Raw genomic sequence first — 13,504 nt, forward strand, 5'->3', positions numbered from 1 at the left:
GTGGCAGGGGACCACAGGCATCCCTGCACTGAGGGAACCTGGCTGTGGGGAAGGGGCCAGGGGGGCTAGGCATCATGGCAAGGGAGTAGGGCAGGAGCTGCCTAGAGGGTCCCTGGGGAGACCCCAGGTGACACCCTGACGGGGCTGCTCCCCTCGCCTGGTACACTCACCCCAGACGGCCATCCATGGCTGCCGCTCCCCCGGGGATGATTTTGGTGATGAAGATACCCGGATCATCTGGAATGTGGGGGTTGTCGATTCCTCCCGCTATGCTGAAGCCGAGGCCGGAGTTACCCTGCAGGAAATCAAACACCACGTCTTTCCCCCACAGGCAACCGCTTGCTGCTGGCTCTCCCGAAGCAGTTCCCCCCCAGCCGCGGCTGCCTGGGGTGCGGGAGCCCTTACAGCATCTGTCTCGCCCCAGGGTGCCCGGCTCAGGGGACAGAGGGATGCACGGCCGGAGGGGAGGCTGGCGCTCATCAGCCGAGGCGCTGGGTGCAGCAGCGCAGAGCACGGAACAGATGGAGCAGGAGAGTGGGAGCCGGCGAGGACCTCCCTCACTGCCGCGTCTCCGCTGAGAGACTCTGAGGCAGGCAGTGAAGCTGGAGGAAGAGGGGGTGGTCCTTGGCGGAGAAAACCTCCCCTTGCTGGCTGCTCCCCAGGAGGAGACACCAATGCTGCAGCCCACACGGAGCAGCAGGGCTTGTGCCAGTCACCAGCGTCCCACCCCTGCCCCTCTGCACCCCGGGACGTAGCCCCAGCACGGAGCCAACCCGGGGACCAGCAGTGCTGATGCCAAAATTTTCAAGATTGGGTGGAGGGGGCTGTCAGGATGGAGCAGGGTCTCCAGTTCTGCCTCCTTTTCCTCCCGGATGTGCTTGGAGCATCGCTTGAGCTTCATCCTGCTGAAGCCTACCCAGGGTAAATGCAGGGACCATGCCATGTCTCCAACTCCAACCTGGCAGCATCCCAGGACCAGTGGCCGTGGCCCCTGCGCTGCATCTCCCACTTACAGGATACCCATTAGCGACCCACTCCTAGGCGCTGCTTCCAGCTCCATGCTTGATGCAAGTGGACAATTCCTGCTTTTTCTGCTCTGCCTTGAAAATCAGATGGCTCCTCGCCTTGTTTTCTCATGCGGAAGAGCTGACACTTAGTCACATCCTATCGTGCCTGCCTCTCTCATATACAAATGGGCTCAGGCCAAGCACTCTCCTGCCTGCCCATGGCCCCAGTGCTCAGCATTGGGTGATGGGGAGCAGTTCCCTGCGGGGGGACCTGCGGCCAGGAGAGCTACACTGGAGCTCAGGCTGCCTGGGATCATCCAGCACCAGCATCTGGCTGGGGCTCCTGCTTTTCCCCAGCAATTTAGGCTCAGCATCAGCTCTTGTGGCAACGCAGAGGTCTCTGGTCTGATTTTATGCCACTCATTATGTAGTACGTGGCACCTCCAGGAGCCACCAATGCCTCTCACTACACAGCGCTCCCAGATGCTCTCCTGCTGGCTGGGATTTGGCCGGCATGTGACTAGGAGGCACTCAATGGTGAAAGGTCTAAGGCCGTTGCCCTTACTCTAAGCTGGATTCTGGTTACCTTATGCTCAGCTCAAAAAAGCTGCCGACTGTCACCGAAGACCCAGCCTGGCCCCAGAAAGGCAGGTCATTGTGGCTGTCTACAGAAAGGTGCGCTTCGATGCTAGCCACAAAACCTGGAAATGGTCCGTGAGGTGTTTTTTTTTAATTTTTATAAACCCTAAAATGGAGTTCAAGGGCTTTCTTAGCTGGCATTGGGCTTGATGGAGACACGAGGTCAGCTCCTGCTGCAGAGGTGTGGTGGGTAAACCCAAAGCCACGTCCCTCTGCAGATGGTGTTTCCTCAGTTATTGCCCCCAAAAAGCTGTTGCATTTCCCCTTGTCTTTACAACAAGGACAAACATTAATAGCAGTGACAGAACAGCAATTTTGGGTACACTGAGGTAATCTCTGGGAGCCAAACACCCCAGCAAGGGGACAGCCTCACCTGCAGGCACGAGGGTGCTTCTCCTGCAGTAAGACAGGCCTGTTGGATCCCAGCAGGGCCCTGGCTATGGTCCATGCTGGCGCTGGCTACTAAGCACTGAAATTCCCTCATGGTTTCTCGCTGCTGGAGAGGGAATCGCTGCCTGTGGCTTTGAAATGGGGACAGCAATGAGCGCTGCCCCTCTGTGCCACCCTGCCAGCTCCCCTCCCTGCTTCTGCTGTGGGCTGAGGACAGAGGATGCTCTGAAGAATCCCCAAAAACAAGGCTTTTGCCTCTAAATTGAGCCCGTAGCGAGAAGCGCTCAGCCCAAAAAGGAAGCATCCCCTGGGCTGGTTTCGTCAGGCACGCTGGGGAAGCAGTGGGTGAGGCAGCAGCCCCAGATAACCTTCCGTCCACCCACCTCCGTGATGCAGAGCCAAGGGGAGGAGGGAGATGACTAAAAGCAGAGAGGAACAGAATAACGAGTGATGTGTCTTCCCCTGCGATGGTGGCCACATGGCAAGGCCGAGCCATCCGGCACGGCAGCAAGGAGGAGGAGGCAAGGCATGCCATGGAGCACAGCCTCCCGCCCCGGCCATCCTTGCTCAGCAAGGCTGCGCCCACCTCTTCGAGCAAAACTTAGGCCAGCTTTTCCCCCTCCCTCTCCATCCCTCCATCCCTGCGCACGAAGGGAAAGCCCTCCCTGCTCTGTGCTGGCTTGCCCCTGGATAAGCCCCATCTGCAGGGGGAGCTGACTTTAGCCACAGCCGATATGGTGCACGCCATCAGCTCTGCGTTGCCAACAGACAAGAAAAGCCTTGAGCAGAAACTCCCCTCGTTGTCATCCGGTTTACTAGAAAACACGTCCTTGCCGCTTAGCATCCCTGCGCTGTGTACGCCGAAGCGACGGGGAGTCCGGTGATGGGGAGGCATTGGTCCCCTGTGCCTGGCTGGCGGATGCACCTGCACGAGCAGAGCTCCCTGCATCGCCATTTTCCGGCAAAGACGGTGACAAAGAGCCTCACCCCTCCCAGCTCCGCGTTGGCGCGTTTGTGGGGGAGAGGGTGTGAACAAGGGAGGCAAGGGAGAAGCCTTCCTCCCTCCCTTCTGGAAGGGTCTGTGGCAGGGGGAGAAAGCTCACCTTTCCCCACGCCATGGGGGCTGTTCGGGGAAGGCAAGCATGACACCTCTCCAAAAGCCACCAGAGAGATCAGGGAGCAGAGACCGACCTATCCCCATCATCTGGCGCAGGGATGGGGGCTGCACCAGCGGGAGGGTGAGTGGGAAGAGGCAGCAAAAGCTGTCGGCAAGTGAGTAAAGAGCACTTACCCTTTCCAAGACGATCTCCTCGTATTTGAACATCCCATCGCTGCCGTTCACCTGGGGAGAGGGAGACAGCACGTTACGGCTCTGTGCCCATCTCAGGGGGATTTGCTTTTCCCCTCTGATAGCTGAATGTCAAGAATCCAACCTAAAAGCTCTGCCATCACTGCTGAAAAAAACCTTAAATGCAATCGCTCAAGCCTGCCCTGGAATTAAACCGTGTGCTGCTTTTCTTTCTGGGCATGAGCCAAAGCCCACTGACTTTAATGCACTTCAGTGCAAAGCCTTTATTCTCCCAGCTTATTTCTCCAGCCATGAAAAGGAACACAACCGAAGGCACAAAAAGAAATAACGCCTTTGTTACGCAGCATGTAATTAACCTCAGGAATTCACTGCTGCAGGAAGGAAAAGGGGACGGTCCATTTAAAGGAAAAAAAATAATGTCTGTACATAATAACATAATAAACACCTTTAGCTGCTTATATCTTTAAAATCTTTTAGTAGCATGACTGTGTTAACAGAGAATTCAGAATAATTTCTTCTACTGAATTAGCTGGGTGCAAAGGAAACAAGGCGCAAGTGTGAGACACAGTAAGAGGGGAAAACATTGTGATGTCCTTATATAAAAAACTGGTGTAGCTGGTCTCAATGGTGTACACCGCACTGAGCCCCACGCTTAAAAATCTTCCATGCCCAGAGTGTCAAAGGAGAGTTCTGGGAAAAGTAATGGCTAGAAACAAAAGGGATGCAGGGATGTAGGCTCTAAAATAAGAAATGGTAAATGTATAGGTCAAAAACTTCCATTTTACCCATAAGCAAAAATGCACAGGAAAATAAGGCAGCAGTTTCACTCCAGGTCATCAGGATCAGGCCATAAACATCTGTCGACATCTAAAATTTAGCAAGATTTGCAAAGCAATTGGCTTTTAGAACATCCAGAGCTGTTGCACTCAACAGCAACAGTTTTGGAGGGGACTGGACTTAACCTCACAATTTGAGTCACTCCAGGGAAGAAGGGATGGGGCATGGGCAAGTTCCTATGGCATGGCAGAGGTGGTGGGACCTGGGGCTCAGCAGGAAAATGCCTCTCCATCATCCAGCCCCGCCTCTGCCTATGGGCCCTGGACAACATGCAGGGTTCCTCATGTGGATTTTACACCCATCGTTAATTGACAGCTTGTAGATTGTACGGAGCCACTTTTTGTATGTGCTCTGTACCCCAAACCAGAGCTGCCATGGCTTTGTTTGGCCACAGGTCCCCTTCTTCGGCGCCAGCACGCCAGTTGTGTTCTGCTTGCCCAGGTCCCTGCTATCCGTCCCCATAGAGGCACAGCCCAGCCTTCCTCCAAAACCCCGCAGTGCTGGGTCGTTAGATGGAGAGGACAGCAAACATCATTTATGATAAAGCCATCATCTGACACCACGGAAGGAAACTCACCGAGGCGGCTGTGAGGCCCTATTTATAGCTAGGAAAAGGAAACAGGAGTTTTTCTAGTGGGAATAATCAGGTACCCAGGTGGAAGAGCAGTTCTGCATGCCAAGATCTGGATGGGGCTGTGCCACTGGTGATACATGCAGCCTCATCCCCTGCCTGCTTCAGTCCTGGTGAGGCCAAAGCAATCCCATACTCTGTTGTGGCTACCGCGCTTCAGGGTGGAGGAGGCTGGGGAGAGTCTGGAGTGGAGGGATGGGATGGGGGCTCTAGGGAACATGGGCTGAGAGGGTTGTCCCTCCTCAGATGTGCTCCATGCCTGATGCCTCTCAGCCATGGGAAGATTTCAGGGCATGGTTCAGGGCCAGGAAATCCAGACATTCCAATATCAGGATGCTCTAATCCTCCCGGCACATTGGGAAAGGCTTTGGTCAGCTCTTGAAGAGAATCCCTCTGCAGAAAAGCACTGGGAGTGGTGGGATTAACCCACAACAGGATTCCCAACAGCCTCAGAGGGACAGGGACATGTGGCCGGTGCCACCTCCTGCCACAGCACAGCCCTGGGCTGTGCTGCCATGGGCTGGGGGACATTGCTTCCCTCGCCACTGGCTCCCCCTTTGTCACAGGCTGTCTTTCCCTCCTCGCATCCTACTGTACTGACTAATCCCGAGCAGGGCTGGCTTGCTGGCCCACGCCGCCCTCACAGCCTCCCTTGCTGCAGCCTCCAGGCTCATCTCGTCTCCACAGTTGGTAGCCCCGTGCGTGGGGCGCGGCGTCGCCTCTTCCCAGCTTTCCAGCAACTCGGATTCCTGGCACCCTTCCCTACTACACACATTGTCCTCTCTGCTTTGGCATTCAACGCAGTTGCCACACAGCCAGCCATATGCACACCCACGGCCGCAGAGGAACAGCACATACATACCTACAGGATGGGGATGTGCAGAAAACTTTGACAATCTGTGAGCCGCAAAGGGAGCCAGCAGTGTGTCAGCTCCGCCAAGTGAGCGGGCGCTGCCGGCAAGTGCCCGGGGCGCAGACACTCAGACGCACAACCCCGACAGACACCCTGCTGCCAGGCAGGTGAGTTTGGGGTATCTCCGCTCCACAAATCTTGGGGCTGCCAATGCTGAGCGGTGTTTTGCATTGCTCCCTGAAAGCGAGCGGTGTTGGCGCTCAGCTGGTGTGGTGTGTGCAGGGAGCAGACCGCTCCAGCTGGGCACGCTGGGGTCAGCCAGGTCTCACCATGAAGTTTTAGCTCTGATTACGTTTCTAAAATCCGTGTAACAGAACGTCATTTAATTGCATAAGGAAGCCAAATGGAGAACTTAATATATACCATGTAACCAAGGGAACGAGCCAACAAAGCAAACGTTCCAGCGTCGGAAAATTGAATACCAGTCACTTACTGACGGCAAAACCTCCCCGCGGCACCCACTGGAGCCGCCACGACCTGGCTCTGCCGCAGGCTGTTCCCCCTCTCCTTAGCTGGTGCTCTGTGCCCTGCCAGCCCTGTTTGGGGCCGTCTTGGTGCTATGGGCTCAGTGTGAGATGCCCAGCTCCACCACTCGTGGGCAGGGAGAGCACACCTCACCCTGCTCCCATTTCCCTGTGCAACGTCCGCAGAGCTAACAGAGGTGTTGGAGGCTAATTAGCTGTTCCCGGGTTATCCTGATCCTAAGCACCATCTGATTTCTCATGGGAAAGAGTAAAGGTATTTTTTTCCAAGCCCTTCCCACACAGCAAGCCCACCTGAGGGCTCAGGAAGAGGCCCCCTTCGCTGGCCTTTGCTTCCCTTTTGTGTTTGGAGCAGCAGGGAAATAGTTAGCGGTGATGACATTTAAATCATCAACAGAAGGCTGCAGAGTTAACACTCATTCGATAAACAGAAGAGCACACACCTTCCAAAGCTACTGCAAGCTGTCTGCAGGCTCCGCCGGCCAACATCGCACCAGTGCACGTGGAATGCGATTTGCAATTTGCTAGAGAGTCGGGATTTTTTTTTTTTTTTAATTAAAAAAGGAGTCAAAATTTAGAAGACTAAGATGGGGTTCCTCAAACCCAACCCAAATAGCCCACCAAGCTGCAAGAAGAAATAACCTTGCAGGAAGGACAACACTGCCTGCAGCCACTTTTGGAGCAGGATCTGGCCCTTATTTTGTGGTTAGGATGCAATGGGAACAGGTGCTGGGGCCCGGTGGTGGAGCAGCTGTGTACCAACGTAATCATAGAATCATACAATGCCCTGAATTGGAAGGGACCCACAGGAACATCAAGTCCAACTCCTGTCCCTGCATAGGACAACTCCAACATTCACACCCTGCATCTGAGGGTGTCCAGTCGCTTCTTGAACACTGTCAGGTTGGGGCCGTGACACCTCCCTGGGGAGCCTGTTCCAGTGTCCAGCACCCTCTGGGTGAAGAACCTTTTCCTAATGTCCAACCTGAACCTCCTCTGGCACATCTTCCTGCCATTCCCCTGGGTTCTGTCATTGGTCACTAAAGAGAAGAGTTCGGCACCTGCCCTCCTGACCCCTTGTGAGGAGCTGTAACCGCAGGAGCTCTCCCCTCAGTCTCCTCCAGGCTGAACACACCAAGTGACTTCAGCCGCTCCTCATACGGCTTCCCCTCCAAACCCTTCAGCAACTTCATAGCCTTCTTCTGGACACTCTCCAGTAGCTTTTTATCCTTTTTATACTGTGGTGCCCCAAATTGTACACAGGGGTCCAGGTGAGGGTCAGTCGGAACCAGGGGCAGAAGGCGCCTGGCGATGCCCCACGCGTGCCCCAGCGAGGGACAAGGACATCAGCCCCGTGCTGGGGCAGCAGGTGCGCTGGGCACCTCCGGGCTGGCACCGGCAGCGCTGGCGAGGGACAGCTCTCCCTGCCTGCACATGGCAGGAGGCCCAGAGAAAATAGGTCAAGAGCTCCCTCCTTTCACCTCCCTGTATCCACGCATCCTGCCACAGCACTGAGACCTACTGACTCGCTTCCAGCTAACCCCTGGCCTCAACCCCCTTGTGTGCATTGCCCACAGTGTCGGCCGTGTGCACAGAGTAAATAAACGCTGTATTTCTGGTCAGCCTTTTGCTAGAGGGCCACGGGGACAAGCCTGCTGAGCTTGGGTAAGAGGAATGGGTTTGAAGTCTGACAGCCCCAGCACACAGCTCGGGGGGTTCCATGGCCACACTGTGTGAAGGAACTGGCAGTGGGATGTGCCACTTGCGCTTGGGACCAAAGCGTGAGGGTAGCAGTTTAGTTTTGATTTTTTTCTGGTTTTGTGTTTGTTTGGGTTTTTTTTTGGCCAGGCTTACGGGCAAGTTTTGCCCTGCTCAAAGGCATTGGACCGTGGCGGTCATGTCTGCTGTCCCACACCCTGCAGTGACTGCGGCTGGGGACCCTGGCAGCAGAGTCAATGTTGCACAAGGAGGTTGCTTCTGCACTCAATGGTGGCAGAGCCTGGGCCTCCCATGGTGCTTGCTGGCTGGGATCAGGCCTGGGAAAAACTTGGCTTCCTCAGCCCTGGCTTTTAGAGGTCACGGAGGTGGTGGCACCTCGCTGCTGGGCAGCAGGGCACCACAGGAGGGCTTCAAGGACCCAGGCTATGAAACCTTCACCTCCTCAAGGGCATTGGAGTGACCTTCCCTGCTGACTTTGGGACTGCCTGGCAGCAGTTGCCATGCACCCTGGGCAGCAAGAAGTTATTTCTGCTTCAAAGAGGCAGCTCTGAAACTCAGAGACCCTGTCCGCCATGGGAAGTGGGCTTCCGATGCTCCATTTCCCTGCTATGGACCTGCTGGGCAAAATACACCAAGGGGTGAAACTGTGAGCAATGACCTGGGGCTGGCATGGGTGAACTCCCCACACACCCGTCCTTACCCTTCAAGGGATGCTTTCAATATAGTAGGAATTTTATAAGGATTTATTTGGGTTTTTGCACCCTGGGAGGTACTGGGCTCCACGCAAGCCACAGGCAGCAGCGCTGAGCCCTGCCCCTGGTGGTGAGTGGGACCCAGTGCTGCAGCTCGTACCTTACGGCGCTGCTGGTGCCACATGCGCTTGGGGACGGAGGTGGGTGGACAGAGAGACTGAAATGTGGAGCAGACTTCTTGATAAACAGCCGGGGCCAAATTCAGCCCAACAGCTAGTCCAATGCAATCAATGGAGCTAGAACAGGAAGGAACTAGACTACATCCATCTGTTTATCATTAAGGAAAGCATTGAATAGTTAAGTAATTAAAGACTGAAAGATGTGACTTTAACCCTTCTGAATACATACTGTACTGACAAGCTTTAGCTTTTGGGTTTGTAAAAAAAACATGCTTCCAGATTTGTCATTTTGGTGCGCTCTTCTGCAGCAAGCCCTGGTGTGGCTCCTTTGTTGACCCGGGAAACAGCTGAACGGGAGGTTTTGGGGTGTGTTCTCCCTGAAGCCTGAGGAGCCTAGCACCCTGGAGAAGGAAAGGATGGAGCAGGGCTTTTTTCTGTGCTAGTACGACGTGAAGCAGACGTCGAGAGGGTTTCCAGGCTGGAGGCTGAGAGGAATCAAAGTGAGGTGTCTCCCCTGCCCTGGGCACAGGCTCCTCTGGGCACTCCACAGATGGCACCTGCCTGGGCATGGGGCTGGTGGTCCCTGCTTTGCACAGCAGATGACAGCCACAACCTGCCCCTTCTTTTTAACCACCACAGGGCAGATTCCCCCCAGGCATATGCTGCTGGGGTCAGATGGATGGGGTAGACGTCTTCCACCCCAGGGTGATGCTGGTGCCTGTCAGGGGTGCAGAGCAGTCCCTGAAACCTAGCCAAACCCACCCAGGGGCTGCGGGAAGGGAGCTCCCATCCATCATGGCAAGAAGGTGCTGTGGCCAAGGCACAGGGAAAAGGGGTGGATGGGGATATGGAGCTAACGACGTGGAGGGAGAAGGGGTGGGATGGATATGGAGCTAATGAGATGGAGTAGGGGGAGGCAGCCAGGAGGGCAGGAAAGTGGAGTGCACTGCGGTGGGAAGAGGCAGCCGCTGGCTCCATGAATGGGCTCCCTGATGCTGGCTTCTACAGGGCTCGGGAGCCTGCCTGGGGTGATAGAACCTGTCCTTGGATCTCAGGGTCACCTCCTGCCGCTCTTGGGCACCCAGGCAGGGAGGAGGGACAGGCATGGCTGGAGCCTGGAGAAGGATGTGTTGCTGCTGGCTGCAAAGGTGAGTAGGCAATGTTCCCCCAGGGAAGAGAGAGTGAAAAACAGATGTTAAAAAAGGCTTTCCATCCAGGAATATCTCCCTGCCCACAGTACACCCCTCACTCACCCCTGTCCAACCTTGTAGTGCGTCCTTCCCCTCCAGGAGAAATTGTCCTTTGTCTAGTTCCCTATAGAACACCACCAGCCAGATGAGCGCTGACAGCAGGCTGCAATGTTGCACTGCGCTGCAGCGGGGGAGCCCAGCACGCTGCAAGAAACCTCCAACCCCACAAACACTCTGCCACGCCATGCATTTGGAGAAGGAAAATTTTGAGGACAGCAACTCTCTTCTGCCACATTCACACAAGGCTGCTGGACCAGGACTACCACACTAAGAGAGGCACTGTCACCTTCCTCCGCGATGCCAGGTGGCTTTGGTTCAACATCCAAGGCATAATTAAACCATCCAGCCAGGGTTGCAGAGGTCTCAGCTGAGCTCTGCTTCCTTTTCATAGCCCTGCCCAACCAGACCTGCACAGCTCTTATGCACCCTGACCCCAGCAGAGGCCGTGGGCTGATATCTGCAGTTCTTTACAAGGAAAGTTCAACCACCAGAAGCCACCTGCAGCCCTCCACCATGACTCCAAAGACAAACCAACCCCAGCTCTGAGTCCTCATGCTGCTTCATTAATGTGGAAGGCAGATGAAATTTGCTGCATCAGAAGAAAACCAGGTGCAACGCACCCAGCCCTGGCAAGCTGTCAACTGAGCTCCCTTTGGGGAATAAAGGGGAGCACCACACGAGCATGGAGCCAATGCTGCAGAAATCCACGCTGGCCAACCTGTTCCCTCCATTCCCCCAGCAGGAATGATTTGCATATGTTCTGGGAAGAGATGCAGCAGCACGCAAACCCTCTTTGCAACAAACTGAGGAGGATTATCTTTATACTACACCAAGAGTGCCAAATGTACTGTAGCTGCAAACACTCACAGTCACCAAGCACTGCTCAGCTGCTGGCAGCCTTCGCTGGGAGAGGAACAGCATCTGATGGGTTCAGCTGCCTTAAGGACCAGCAGGTGTGATGCCCCAAGTACCCAGATAGAACTGTCTCCCTCCTGAAGCTGCCGAAGGGGCTGAGGTGATGCGGCAAGGTAAGGGATGCCCCAGCAGAGCAGACACCCTGCATGGGAGGCTGAGGATAACCCTGAACGCAGCCAGCCAACCCAGCTCCCCCTGCTCTGATGCCTGCTTACCCCACAGTGTGCCCCTCCAAGTGCCTCCTGCCTTGTACTCTCTTTGTCTTGGAGTCCCCAGCATTGCTTGCCGCTGGCCTTGGCTCTGCTCAGCATCGCGCAACCCCAGTGAGGTTTGGGGTTGGGGTGTGCTATGGGCACATGGAGCAGATACAAAGCACCTCTGCTACCTCGCTGAGGCCTCCTTGGGCTGGAGGAGCCTTTCATGCACTGCCAAGCAGGAAAAACACACCGTTTGTTCAAAGGAAGCAAAACAAAACCAGGAGACTTACAGAGAGCCCTTGTTCCAGCGAGTCTGTGTTCACAATAGTGGGAGCAGGGTTGGCCTGTGAGGAGACAAAAGCGGGATGTCACCGAGCTGAGCGATGGACCCAGCCCTTCGCGGTGCACTGCCTCTCCCCTGACTGTGCCACCACAGGCAGAAGAGGGCAATTCAGGTATAGGTCTGCTCTTGTCCCTCCTCCAGGTGCCCAAAAGCCATGGGAAAGGAGCAGGGCCGCAGCACAGCTCTGATTGTCAGTCCCATCAGGCCTGGTGTGTCCCCAACACTCCATGGCCTTGGCTGCTGGCAAGGAGACAGGCAAGACTGGAAACTCAGGCCAAAATCCCACCAGCACCAAAAATGTACTTGAAATCCACATTACTGAATGATTAGGAAATAGGAGGAGTAGGGAAGGAAGTCCTCCTGAGGGAGGGACACACTGCCAGCAGACCAGCCCAGAGGCCTTCATGCACCTTCCAGGAGCTGCTGCTGACCCTTCTAAGCACAGGGCCACTACGCCCTGGGAGAGGCAGCAGAGTTTGGTCCTCATCCTTGTCATCCCTGGGGTAAACACTCTGCTCGGCAGCCCCGGCTCATCCTCCCCGCCACCACATGCATCCCCCCTCTCTTGAAGGGCTCATCATAAACCTCTCCCCGGGCTCCCCTCCTCCTGCGCTGCCCGTTACCTGCTTGCACATCACAGGAGGGTCACACGTGCAGAGGGCAAGTGCAGGCAGGAGAAGGCAGGGACGAAGCCCTAAAGGATGGGGGCTCCCCCGGGAGAAGGGCACGGGGGAGGCTGCAGCGCCGGTACCTGCAGGGGCGGGGGCGGCTGGAGCCCCCGATCGCCGCCCGCCGGGACCCGCCGCGCCGGAGCTGTCCAGCACCGCAACCTCCTGAATCAGAGAATCATCGAATAGTTTGGGTTGGAAGGGACCTTCAAAGCTTATCTAGTCCAACCCACCTGCCATGAGCAGGGAGACCAGGTTGCTCAGAGCCCCGTCCAGCCCGGCCTTGAATGCTCCCAGGGATGGGGCATTTGCCACCTCTCTGGGCAACCTGGGCCAGTATTTTACTACCTTCATTGTATAATAAAAAAAATTCTTCCTCATGTCTAGTCTGAATACCCCCCCTTTTAGTTTAGAGCCATTATCCCCTGTCCTGTCATAACACACCCTTCTAAAGGGGGCAGGGCGGTGTGGCTGCTGGAGTCAGGGAGCAGGGGAAGGCATCTGTCTCTGAGCGGGAGAGTGAGGGAGAAGCAGCAAAAGGTGAGAAATTGAAGATTAATTACTGGGCTGACATTCCTCACTGGCGCGCAACAGCAAGTGGTCCAAAATCTGGAAGGACCCAAGGGAATAGCAGGAAGATGTGTCAGGGGAGGTTTAGGTTGGACATTAGGAAAAGAGTCTTCACTCAGAGGGTGGTGGAGCACTGGAACAGGCTCCCCAGGGAGGCAGTCAGGGCCCCAAATCTGTCAATATTCAAGAAATGATTGGACAACTCCCTCAGACACATGGTGTGAATTTCAGGGTTGTGCTATGCAGGGACAGGAGTTAGACTCGATGATCCTTTTGGGTCCCTTCCAACTCAGGGCATTCTATGATTCTGTGAAAATCTGGAAGGCTAGGGGTGAGTCAGGATTCACATCATCATTCTAAGGCTTGTGTGGATAACAACAGTCCAGTGATGGGGGAAACAATAAAAGACATGAGCTACAAGGGGAAGTGAATCCTCTGCCTTAGAGCATCAGAAACATCAGAGTCAAGGTCAGGTGCAAGCAAGTCAAGATGTGGGCTAGTGCAGCAAATGACAGGAACCACTGTTTGTCCAGTTATGTGGGTGGTTGGATTGCACAGCCCAATGGCCTCTGCGAATCTGTGATATTTTCTCAGGAGCAGGTTTTCTCCTCATTGCCCTCCTCTGGGTTTATACACTCCCGACAGAGACCAGCCTCCTCACATAAACCAGTGTGGCAGTCCCTAGCATCTCCTGTTTTAGTTGATCGTATTTCTGAACTTTTCACTGTCCTTATTTTATAGGTGGAAAAGTTAGGGGTCAGCT

General features: G+C 55.2%; 1 protein-coding gene across 6 annotated transcripts in view; it reads right to left on the bottom strand.

Moving 5' to 3' along the window:
• Positions 1-13,504, bottom strand: part of DLG3 (discs large MAGUK scaffold protein 3) — a 78,567-nt gene that overhangs the window by 27,240 nt on the left and 37,823 nt on the right. For 4 of the 6 annotated variants that reach the window (XM_065643589.1, XM_065643592.1, XM_065643591.1 and 1 more), the window contains 3 exons: positions 11,451-11,504; positions 3,328-3,378; positions 171-295 (listed from right to left, as the gene is read on the bottom strand). In XM_065643589.1, the coding sequence (XP_065499661.1) occupies positions 171-295; positions 3,328-3,378; positions 11,451-11,504 (230 nt within the window). The remainder of the gene's footprint in view (positions 1-170; positions 296-3,327; positions 3,379-11,450; positions 11,505-13,504) is intronic. The other 2 variants (XM_065643594.1, XM_065643593.1) reach the window with 1 other exon arrangement.

The sequence above is a fragment of the Caloenas nicobarica genome, chromosome 12 (genome assembly GCF_036013445.1).
Source record: "Caloenas nicobarica isolate bCalNic1 chromosome 12, bCalNic1.hap1, whole genome shotgun sequence".
Classification (NCBI taxonomy): Eukaryota; Metazoa; Chordata; class Aves; order Columbiformes; family Columbidae; genus Caloenas; species Caloenas nicobarica.